This window comes from Lytechinus variegatus, chromosome 4 (genome assembly GCF_018143015.1).
Source record: "Lytechinus variegatus isolate NC3 chromosome 4, Lvar_3.0, whole genome shotgun sequence".
Lineage (NCBI taxonomy): Eukaryota > Metazoa > Echinodermata > Echinoidea > Temnopleuroida > Toxopneustidae > Lytechinus > Lytechinus variegatus.
The window spans coordinates 29104242-29116965 of record NC_054743.1 but is presented as its reverse complement, the minus strand read 5'-3'; the positions used below and the strand labels follow the sequence as shown (position 1 = coordinate 29116965).

Sequence of the window (12724 nt, the reverse complement as noted above, 5' to 3'; positions counted from 1 at the left end):
CCTACTCATGCCTTGTGTACTGAAGGCTCAGCAAGTTTTGTATGTGCTAGTCTTTGCGTGGAGGCACACTTGTTGATCAAAGTTCCAATAACTAGCCATATTATTTTGCGCATACAAAGTATTTTACCTTTTACTATAATAGTGTATCATGGTGCTGGCAATTCCTTCTTGGATTTTTTCAGGGAAGTATTAGCCTTGATATGAATAATAAATATCTAAAAAAAAAATAATGAATATATCTTTGTCAATATATTTGCTGCGTTGACTGTTTATTTTTTCTTTCATTCTTCTGCAAGCAGTAAGAGAGATTAAAAAAAGAGAGGAATGGAGAGAGAGAAGGAAAGAAAGAAGCCGACAGACATACAAGGGACAGAGGGAGAGAAAGAGAGGGGGGGGGGTAGGGAAATGAGGTGGTGAATAACTACTTGAACCATGGACCTATATAGGTCCATGCTTGAACATAGGCCTGTCCATCAAGTTCGCGTGTCAGTCGTTGACTGTACTTCTTGTGTTGTACCAATTAATGTCAACTGTTGTAACTTATAGCCTTGTTGAAAGGATTTGTTGTGGAGCTGACATACTGTGTGGTACTAGAAAATGTGGTTGTTGTAGGTGCATCGGTTGGTGAGGGCTGGGATATGAGGTGGTGACGAACTACCATCGAGTTCATCCCCCCCAAAAAAAAAAATCTCAGTCCCTTCTTTTATGCATTCAATAAAGTCGCAATATAAACAAAAAACTGCTGTCGAAGATCTTAGTGCTAGCTTTACTCCAAAGTCTATTTTGTGCCATGGTTAAACTTATTATTTGGAATAATTTAATACGTCTTTTCAAAATATCGCGGAACCTCGTGTCTAAGCATTTCTCATTCCAGCAAACGTGCGAACATTTTCAACTCATTTGACGGAATGTAATAAAATAGTCCGAGACTTATGATCAAGATAATTGACTTCAAACATAATTTATTATTTTTTTAAGCTATAGAGAGAATATAGTATGATAAAAAAGTTTATTTGTTTCTAAAATACAGGAATGTCGAGGAGAATATATACAGATATTTTAATAATGCACTCACCACTATTTACAATAGCTTCTACAAAATATTCACAGCAAATAGACACACATTCACAGTATGGAGTAGATTTTAAGAACACTATTAATTTCTATACGATAAAAAAACCGGTCTACAGGATTGGGGTCCAATCAAATATTAGAATGACAAAATATTCATAAATTTGTGAAAATATCTTACAAAAGTTGTTATTTCAAATTTCTGGATGGGGCAAGAGCATTTATAATGCACTGTCTGGTTTGGGGCTGTTTACCGGATTGTATTCAGTAAAGATGGTGAAATAGCTCATAGGCCGACAAAGCACAAACTACAATACCCATAGGGGGCAGGGAGTCAGTTGCCCCCCACCAGAAATTTTCAAAGCATTATCATTTTTACTAAAAAATTCCACACAATTTACCAGAAAGTGAGTACAAAATCCTTCGATTTCACTACAGAAAATGCAAAAGTGCCCCCAAAGACAAACGCGGTCGCTTCGCTCCTTCGTTTTTGAGTTTTTCTTTCAAAATTGTTTATGCGTCTTATCTTGCCCCCAGGATTATGAGGGGGGGGGGGTGAGCTACCATTGAACTACCATTCCGTACTTGAGACCTAACAAAAGACGGATCTGTGTATGCAAATACTCTCAGTTAATTCTTAGTTAGGCCTATATAATTTTTTCAAGTGTCGGCGGTTGTTGCATCTGTGGGAGTTGCGGTCAACTCTTCAGTTGTAACCTCTGTATTTTCGGTGTAAGCACCTGCTGTAGACCCGGTCTGGTCCGACGAGTCATCGGTGGTCAAGATCGAGGAGTCAACAGTCGTCATGGAATACGTCAGCTCATCCTCTTCCTGTGTTGTGACCTCTTCCTCTGTTGTGACATCTTCGTTTGTTGTCGAGACATGGGAATTGGTTGTTGTTGTGGCTGTGTCAGCCGTTGACTGTATTTCTTGTGTTGTACCCATGTCAACTGTTGTAGCCTTGTTGGATGGATTGGTTGAGGAGCTGACAGATTGTGCGGTACTGGAAGATGTGGTTGCTATTGGTGTTGAGGCCGGGTTAGCAGTTGTTGCAGATGTGGAAGACTGTACTGTAGACTCCGTGGTTGTTGTACGTGTATTTGAGGTTGTAAGGCTTGAACTGCTAGGAACTGTACTACCTTGTGTTGTGTCAGTGTTTGAAGATTGTGTGCTCGATACACCAACCGCTCTTGAGGTTGTAGACTTAGTGGTTAAAGTGGCTGTAGAGCTTTCTGGCTGCGTTGTGACAACTGCTGCTGTAATAGGTGAATTAGTTGAAGTTAACGTTGATGCATCGCTACCAGATGCTGTGGAAGCAACTCCTGCTGTGGCAGGTGAATCAGTTGACCCTAACGTTGCTACACTGTTGTCTTGTTGTGTGGTAGCATCTCCTGCTATGGTAGGTGGATATGCTGACGTCAAAGTTGATGCAGTGCCGTCTGATTGCGTTGTAGCAACTGCTGCCGAGGTGTGTGCATCACTTGATGTCGAGCTTGCTGCAGAGCTGTCTGGGTTTGTCGTGGCAACTCCTGCCGTCATGGCCGTGGTAGGTGCATTTGCCGACCCCAGAGTTGTGGAAGCCTGTGTAGTCGCGGTTTCTGGTGAGTTTACAGGTTGGCCGGTAGTGGCAGCAGCAATAGTTGTAGGAGCATTTGTTGATATAGCTTCTGTTGCAGGTGATGTTGTTATCGTTGCTGCGGTTGTGGTCTCCGATGATGAACTGCCAAATTGAATGTCTGTTGACATAAGATTAAAAAAATATTCAAACACATCAAATTTAATATATTCACATTAGACATGTTAGACGCGGGCGCACTGATATCCTCCATTATTTCGGATAAGTCAAGCCCACACACCTGAATTGATGAATTTAAGTGGGGCGCATATACAGGAAGGGGGAGGGGGCGCCTCTCTTTTGGACCCAAACTTCATACACGTAGAATACCATGTAATATGATTAGTCCCCTCATGTGACCCCTCCACCATTGAGTAATAATGATGAAAGCAATTTCCCCTTTAATATTTGGTTCACCAATTACGCGTTTTCTAAAGTAACATAGACTGATGATGTAATCTTTGTATTGACCAGGGGAGCGCGTTTCAACAACATTTTTGTCCGACTAGTTGTCAGGCCTGACAACTTTCCTTGATTATGATTGGCTGAGAGGCACTGTTACCATAGTAACTGTCGACTAAAACACTACTTGTCTGATAAAACGTCTGACAAGTCCTTACATGAAACGCTCCCCTGGAGAGCCTTTGATCAACATTTTTTGTCCGACAAATTATCAGATCTGACAACTTTCCTTGATTCTGATTGGCTCTGAGAAGCACTGTCTCCATAGTAATTATCGGATAATAAGACATGACTTGTCGGATAAACCGTCTGACAAATCCTTTCATAAAATACTACCCAGATGTGTTCATATAATAGGCTTACATAATTACATTTTTGAAAAAGTACGTGGTTTTGAAACTTTATCAAGTTAAATTTTCAGTCAAGTCAACCAAAGCGATAAAAACAAAACAAACCTGTTGTAAAATAAACAACGACCAATGTTGCTCCCACTATGAGCAGGGTCGAAAGAACAGCTATGGAAGCAACCAAACACACGGTACTCCCTCCTCCCCCGGTTGCTGCTCCACCTCCTGCCCCTGCCCCTGCTCCTGCTCCTCCACCCCCTTGACTAATGGCTCCATATTGGCTCCCGTCATTAATGGGGTGGACCCTCGTGTGATGCCGGGGTGAGTATCGGGGCGCCTCCCGTGGGGAACGTTGTTGGTAGTCGTAGTTATTGTTGTAGTTGTACGGCTGTTGGTCCTGCGTTGGGCTCCATGCCTCCCGGAGAACCCGCCGTGGATTGGAGGATCGCCGATAGCCCTCGGAGAACTCGCTGTAAGAAATAAGGGGGCGGCATGATTGAAAAATTGAGATTAATTCTTCTGTATGTATTTGATAATGAAAGTAATCTTCCAGTTGTTCTGTATAAGCTTATCATGTTTCCCCTTTCTTATTATTCATCATAAAGTTAGCCATTGGGCAGATCATTACAGTATGTTTAAAAAATAATGATATCTTTTAACTTTAGTAAATTGAGTGAATTATGCGGTGACTTTCCAAATACGATCCTTCTATGCAGAAATCATCAAATTGAGGAAAGAGGAAACGAAGAAACCCACTGAACTGATAATTTAATGTAGAGAAATGACACGTTTCCCTCCTTTATACACATAGGCCTGTATTCTGAAGTCGGGTTTAACTTAACCTCGGGTTTAAAGTTGTGGTTTAAGTATGGATAGCCAATTGATGCATAAATAACTAACAGTAGAGATATCATTATTTCAGCTCATTTTGCTCTTAAATCATTCATAATTGTCTAGGAAGTATAAATAAGATGATTGTCTTCACCATCGATGCATCAGGAAAGAGCACAGTAAACATAAGAAACCTCCAACTTAAGAAAAAATTGACACTTGGCTTCCCATAATTTTAGCACAGAGTTAGACCCTGGTCTAAGTTAAGCCTGACTTCAGAATACGGGCCATCGAGTTTTAATGCCTAACTTCTGTTTCCGCTATATAACAGAATTCTTTTAAAATCGACTGAGAGTAATCCAGTCAACCAAAATATTAGAATGAAAAAAATAGAGACAAAGCCAATTAAGTCGATTAAATCTGGTTAAAGGTGTTCAGCCTGTCAGAATATACTGGATTTATAATATTTTGATATTTGAAATAGCTTTAACAAACTTTTTTTTTCATTTAAACTTGCAACTTTAGTAACAAAAATTTACTGAATGTGATTTTTTTCAATATGACACTCATAAAGATTTAATGTGATTGAAGATACAATGAAAATGGAAAGAACCATTGCAGTATCAATCACATGAATTATTTGAAACACACGATATACCACGAATACCCAAAAGATTTAATAGGTAATATGATCGAACAATGAATAATCTAAAATTTGAAAAGTAATATAATGAATGAATATCAGGTTCAGGGCTTTATTTGCATGATCTGAAATATGTATATATCTATTTTATATTTCATATATTATATAAAGAGATTACTGTACGTATATAAGATGAAATAATATACGAGGCCGCCATCATTATGAAGCCTATTCACTCACTATGGCGGTCTCCTGTATTCTTTTAAATTATCATCTTGTTCTGAAGAAAATGTAGAATACAATCTTGTTGAGAATTGTTTGCACTACTAATACTATTATTTTGTTATGTTACCGTTGTATATTGTATACATGTATTTTGAAATTCTGATACTGATGAGAATGCAGAAATCAAATCAAATTAAGAATTGAAAAGATAATCACAGTGTTATTTTTTTTAAATCAGATTTTCTTTCGACCATAAAAACCTGACGGGGATTTACCAAGCTCGAATATTTACCAAACTCTCTGTCGTTCATGCACAGTCAGATAAAAGATACAAATACACAAAAAAAGAGAAAAAATAGGAAAAAAATGTATTATGGTCAAGATGTTAAAGAATTCTACTAACCTTGATGACATGTCCGTGGCCTCTACATGGAGATAATCATTTTATTATTATAAAACAGGAGAATATCAGCCCATCACTCTGTTTAGTCCAATTTAAGGGGCATCATGGAAAAAGTAAATCACATTACCCAGAATTCCTGGGACAAATGCATTAACCACTGCCAAAATGATTGCGTCTATTTAGAGCCGTTACTATACAACTAAATATATACGTAAACATCATCTGAAGATAAAAGAAAGGGGCACTGGTATACGAGTAAAAGGAAGAGTAAATAGGCAAGTTGCTGGAGGGATTATTTGTGGATGGGCTGTGATTTCAATGCGAAGAAAGAGAAGCCAACTAAAGGGGGGACAAGGGGTGAAAGGGAAGGCTAGACGAGAGGGGAAGAGAATAAGAAAGGGGTAAGGACAACGGGATATCGAGATGGATGAGATGAGGGAATTAAGGGAAAGATAGGTGCAGAGAGTGAGAGAGAGAGAGAGATGGAGAGAGGGAGAGATACAAATAGATAGACAGAGACTAACAGAGAGATGGGGTACACTGTAAAAACTGTGGTGTTAAAACTGACACCGATTGGTGTAAATAGAGGACCACACCCTGAGGTGTTAATACAACACCCTAGAGATGGAACATCGCATCAAAGAGTGTAAGTGTAACAACCATAGGTGTTGTAATAACACCTATAGGTGTAAAACTAACACCACCAATTGAACACCGGTGTAAAATAACTGGTGTGGTCCTCTTTGTACACCGGTTAACACCACAGTTTTTGCTGTGTATAGTGTAGTGTGTTTGCATTTTCATGCATGTGTCACAGAAAAGATTGAAGAGCTAAGAAAAGGTGACAGAATGAAAAAGAAAAACCGATAAGAGGGGTCGATGGAGCTAGAAAGGAGTGGGAAAAGTATGAAGGGGAGGGGGGAGGGGAGGGAGAGTGAGAGAAATTCAGAATTGGGCGATCTCGCAAGAAGGTGCTTTATTGTTATCAGACTAATTCTCACGCTATTCTGAACATGTTTTCAAACACCTAACATGAGTGTGCAGATCAGAAGATGCTCATGAAAGAAATGCGGTGTTTGATATTTGCTCGTCAATTCGTGTTTGAATCAGAACAGACGACGATTCAATTGGACAAAAGATCTCTTTGATCGAACCCATAATCATCGAAATATCGAGAGTATTTGCTGATTCAAGGATATCTTAAGCCAAAGGAATCTGAGACTGAAGTAAAATGTATAATTTTCTACTACAAATACCCGCTTTTATATAGCGCTTAATACATCGGAACGACGTGTCCAAGCGCTTTACAGATATATTATTACCCCGGTCGTCAAGTGTGCACATCCTCCACTCCCTGGGGATTATTCCAGTCAGTCGCCTGTGAGGCGCACACAGTACTGGACAAGCTACAATGACTTTCACATCCTCCACCAAATTAAAATAGAATGATGATTTATTGAGCACAATCACAAATGAAACCGGAACTTCGGAAGCATGACTTTGTTTTGTCACTTTTTTGATAAATCTTCACTTATTTTTCATTATGACGAGCATTAATTTGTTTTTAGTGGTAAAAAGAAATGAGACAAGTTGATAATGGAAGTTTAAATTCTATCGGACAAACAATAGGAATGTTATGATTTGTTTACAAGATGTAAACATTAGTAATCACTTTTATTTGCTCCCATGCATTAAATGGCTGAAAAAGTTTTACTTCAAAGTTGAAGTTTTACTTCAAATTATATTTTCAGTTCATGTTTTTTAAGGACAAAGATAATTTTGTTTTAGTATTTATTTCTTTTTCAAATATATTTTGAATATAAAGGGGATAATAGTTTATGGAAATGGGGATACGATTTTGTATCATACTACAGTGAATAATCGATAAATAATCAATAATCAAGGAACAATTTGATTTGATTTTGATTTTATTTCTACATAACAATACAATATAACATAGATATAACAAATTATATTGACAATAAATCAGGCATATATCATTTCGCATAAAATTAGTAGCAGAAGATGGATTGCCATTGTAAGCAAAAAATGCTTGAAAAATATGACAAACCGAAACATGTATTGACCACATAATCATATTATGAGTAGAATGGATAATAACGAATTATTAAAGTATGAATTAAATATAATATAAAAAGAGAAAAAAATCTAACAAGCCAACACTTGCTATAATAATCAAGGAAAAAGGCCAATGATAACGATAACTGAAGATGATGATGATAATAACGATGATGGTGATGATGATGGTGGTCATGGTGGTGGTGAAAGTGGTGACGGGGGTGGTGGTGGTGGAAATAATGATGATGGAAAAGGAATAATAGAACACGATTATGACACAAGAAAGTTTACTTTACATATTCCGATAGTAACATGACCAAGAAGAAAAAAAATAAAACAAAATCAAGGGACAATTTAAGTTTTCTTCAAGATGAAAATCGTGAAAATACCCCGCGTCATATTCGTTAACAATAAAAAGACGCGCAAAACGCTGATTACTACTGTACGCTCTATTGTTACGTCACCAAGTGGTGTCACAGTAACAAGTGTTACGCGTTACTGTTTTACAAACAGTTCATTTCTGACTTGTCAGAGCTTATGAATGGTTCTAGCTGATTTCTCTGCGAGAATATAGCTTTTTCCTTACCTTTCGGAGTGTTACAATTCGACTTATCATGGGTACTTTACAGAGCAAGTACCAGGCACGCTACAAATATCTGAAAAATAAGAAAGATGCGGTAAGATTTGAAAAAGAAATGATTTGACCGAGTAAAGATAACACCCCTGTCATTAACATAAAATCTATTTCTTAAAGTGCTTTCTCTTTGCTATGGAATAGAATTCCTCGTTCTTACTCATTTAATGGATTTCTCAAGCATTTATTTCAAAATATTGAACTATGTTGGGCATTATCAAAAGGTGTTTTATTCATTTGTGAAAATCATCGAGGACTAGATCAGACTATGCGAGTGTAATTCAAATTGATTGGGCAAGTTAAATTGCAACAGGCCTCCTGAACTTAGCAAAGTCCATCGACTTGAATAATTTAATATATCGTATTTATGTTGCACTCACAGTTTCATTGCGACGCAAAAAAACAGTCATGAATATTTGTTTCCCAGCAAGACATTTTATAAAGATTCCGTGCTACAATTTGTTAATTGCCTTTCTTCTTGATGTATGAAATACGGAAATGTAATAATCTCTTTCATTCGAAATTGATATCTAAATACAAATTACCCCCCCCCCAAAAAAAAAAAATGAAAGTACAACATGGATTGGGATACAGGCATCGCTTATTAAATTTTACAAACTAGTACATGTTTTATATTAAATCGAGAAAATAGATTTCATTCTTTTAAGATTTTAATGAATAGAATAGAACTGGGTTGAATTTAATTCATTCTTAGATTCAGGATCTTGATCGAGAAGAGACAGATGACTATCAAATCCAGTCAGAAGGTAATTAATCCTCTCCTCAATCATCATACATTCATGCATTAATCAAGTAAAGCCAATTAGATGTTTTATTCATAAATGATTTTGTTTATTTATTAATATATTTTTTATGGGGGGGGTGGTAAACTCCATTCCATCGACTTTTGTATGAGGAAAAAAATGCCAACTAAATTATTTATGAATCTAATGGTGAGGACAAAAGTAATCTATACAAAGACGTGTATTTCCACGTTCTACCATTGACTTCTACCATCAATGTTTTTTTCTTTCTTTCAAATATTATTGTAATCACATGTCAAATTCCTTATTGTTTTTATTTGATGCTGTCTCCCTCTATCTCTGCCCCAATTACACAAAATCCAAACTGCACACAAAAATGAACTGATTTTATTAATTCTTAACTAAAAAAAAAATACTCCTCACCCTGTCTTCTATCAAGGGCGGATATCAGGAGGTATACCAAATGGTTTACATATATATTTTCTCCCAAGCTCCCCCCCCCCAAAAAAAGGGATAAAAAAAGCCCTCGGCCTCCTGGGTCTGCTCCTGCTCCTTTCTTTCCTTCTCTCGATATTTCTTTCTCCCTCTCTCTCCCACTCTCAAGCTTTCTCAACCCATCCTTTCTCTTTTTTATACGAACTACAATCGTCACCTTTCACGACGTCATACACTATTAAATTATTTAAATTTCTAAACATTTTTTTTCTATCAGTTCCTACTGAAGTCACTGGACCTTGTGTCGCTCCCTTGGCCACCATGGAGGATGTAGACGATATCCCTATCTCTCCAAGTCCATCTCTCTTTTCAATGCCTCCATTTGATGACGTCATCAAACGAATGACGTCAACCAATCAGAATGCAGATACAACCGACCCGAGTAAGTAGTTAGAGAAAGTTATTTTTTTCTCTGTATTATCCACAAGATGTTCTTACCTTTTTATTAATTTGTACAAGTCATGATCGTTCTGAAGTTCGCCTAAATAATGATCCTTTTTGGGATGAGAGTATACCCATGTGATTTTGAAAAAGGGTAATGAACTTGTATTTTGAAACCCGCCCTTTAATCTTTACTCTTATTTGCACATTAGGATATGGAGCGATATCGGTCATGCAAATTAATCAGACGAAATCGTATTGATTCAGTATGTGGACATATGCATTTTTATTATCACTATCAATATTTACTGCCTTTATAATAAACTTAACAAAGTGACACCTGCGTTCCTCAACTTCAGTCCGAATTATTTAGCGGAAATCATTCCATCGATGGAAACGCCATTGAGCTTTGACAACACAACCATTAGTAAAGTGTTTCAATAAAAATAAATTATTCACCTATACCATCATGTTTATTTTGGGGGTCTTGATCAGATGACTACGACGGGGAATCCATCACTATGAGCGAGTTTAACGAGGATTCCATCTCCCTGTCATGGGCGACTTCCTTCAGCAGTAGCACGGACATCGATGATCGCCTCAACCAAACCCCCACCGACATCGTCTCTGAGATCGATGATGATGATGACGAAGACGATGAGGCAGTCGAGCCTTGCCCTACGAAGCAGGATAAAAACAAGCCGCGCTCTATCAGTAAGTACACATTCATTTACTTTATAGACAGGAGTGGGTCCAGAATTTTCTGGGAAAAAATCTTCTGACATGCAAAGAATGGAGTGTTAGGGGGACTTTCTCATTTCCTGATATATATGAGGCATAATGATAATTTTCTTTTACGATTCTTTAACAAAAATAATGGATTGGACGCATGCCCCATGTGACTTCTTGATCCTGACCACATTGTAAATATCTGCATGGCGCCGAACCCGGCTCCGAATATAGCATCTTTGTCACTTAAAATGCTTGAATAATTACAGCTTTCATGGCACGCAACAAAAACAATTTAAGTCTTTTGTGTAGTTTTGGTATTTCAACTATAATTATGCGTTATTTCAAAGGGTGATGTATTCAGCCGTTATTTCATTTTCTTTTTTACATTCAACGTTCTTTATCACTTTCTCTTTCCAGTTAAGGGTTTTCGTAAACGCCTCCGTCGTTACAGAGAGAGAAGGGATCGGAAGAAACCCAAGGGATGGGTTTGGTGGACGCCAGAGGGCACTCTTTGTGTTTGTGTAAGTAAAAATAATTATTACTTGGCCATATAATAAACACTTCATTCGAAGAAAGTAATAGATTTAGATGAAGAACGAGCAGGAAGAGAAGAAGATGATGAAAAAAGGGGAATTTACAAAGGTAATGGGGGCGGGGGTGTAGAACCTACGTAAGAAAATCATTTTTCAACAAAGCTTATCACTATATTTTTGATAAAGATTCTCGCTTGATGCACGTTAAAGTGGATTCACCGCTTCCAAGAGTACGGATATGTTTTGAGTATTGCTAAAGTAAACTATGTCAAGTAAAACTCTCATCAAGCCTAACATACATTTCATGTTTCCACGTATCCTTCTTTCCCTCTCTCCCCCTCTCAACCTTTCTTCCTTCTCTCCCTCTTTCTTTCTTTCTGCCTTTCTCTCCCCCTCCCTCTCTGTTTGTCTGTCTCTCTCTCCAGGATGAAAATGGTGAATTCTATCAAGAGCATCACGTGGTTGATAAGATGAGGTTTCGACGAGGTGGTAGAGAGATCCTTCGCTACTGGGTTCCTCAAGAATGCCGATGCTCAGATTAAAATCATATTATCGCCTCAATTTGCATTTCATTTGCAGTTCATGTCATCTTATCTGCATTCAAATAATAAATGTATTTTGCATACATTTAAATCGATTTATATTGACTTTTATTTTGTATATTGAAGGCTGCCTTTGTGATTGATCAGAGGAAATTATTAATGAAAAACTAGATTGTAAAGAATGTGAGGTGTGAGAGAAGGGGTCGTCGAAAGAGAAAATCAGTGGTAAAAAAATGATAGAAGAAATTGGGAAAATTCATTGTTATAAAAGCTCTTTCTGGAAGAGAAATTCCACAGAATCCGATGTGCTTCCTGTGGTCATGTTTATAAATTACATTCGTCAGGTACAGAGATCTTCTTCAGAATTGAATCGGTAAATGATTCAGAAAGAGAGAGAGAAACTTTGGGTTGAAATGATATTAATATCCCATTTTATATAGGCTATAAAGAATTAAAAATCCTGAAGTAGCAAGAAAATGTCAAAAAGAATATAGAAATGAAAGAAAGGAAAGTCGTGCTAATATACGTAAATTCTATTGACATTTGACGACACAAAATCAAGAGACATACAAAAAACATTCATTAGATTTTTTATTTTTTCAAGTGTACAAAGATCATGTTATTGATAATGTTTTACGAATAGGTCCTGCATTGTAATTAAGGGAGAAATAAATGTTATCTTAAAATTGCAACACAACATTGCATAAAATTTACATAGTATTTGGTATCATATCACCCAGCAAGCATACATGTTCCCATTTTACCCAATGTTGGGTAAACTGTTCTTAGAATGTAGAGCATATCAATCGAAATGGATTTATTTTTTTGTGGCGGACCAAGGGATCGGGCGATATCATACAGACGGCCCTTGCCCTCCAAACTTAGTGTCAAAGTATACAAAAAAATAGTTTGCCATAAGGTATACAGGGTTCGGAAAATGTTGCTCGCTCACTTCGCTAACTCACGA

General features: G+C 37.3%; 1 protein-coding gene and 1 long non-coding RNA gene across 2 annotated transcripts; one reads left to right on the top strand and one right to left on the bottom strand.

Moving 5' to 3' along the window:
- Positions 1 to 1598: 1598 nt before the first annotated feature.
- Positions 1599 to 5824, bottom strand: LOC121412632 (serine-rich adhesin for platelets-like). The gene is made up of 3 exons (XM_041605411.1): positions 5598 to 5824; positions 3604 to 3965; positions 1599 to 2807 (listed from the first exon to the last, which is right to left on the bottom strand). Exons 1-3 carry the CDS (start codon positions 5606 to 5608, stop codon positions 1732 to 1734), a joined length of 1449 nt encoding a protein of 482 aa, XP_041461345.1. The 5' UTR covers positions 5609 to 5824; the 3' UTR covers positions 1599 to 1731.
- Positions 5825 to 11137: 5313 nt separating this feature from the next.
- Positions 11138 to 11848, top strand: LOC121413175. The gene is made up of 2 exons (XR_005969682.1): positions 11138 to 11203; positions 11641 to 11848. It is a non-coding gene; the product is annotated as an uncharacterized LOC121413175 (long non-coding RNA).
- Positions 11849 to 12724: the final 876 nt, after the last annotated feature.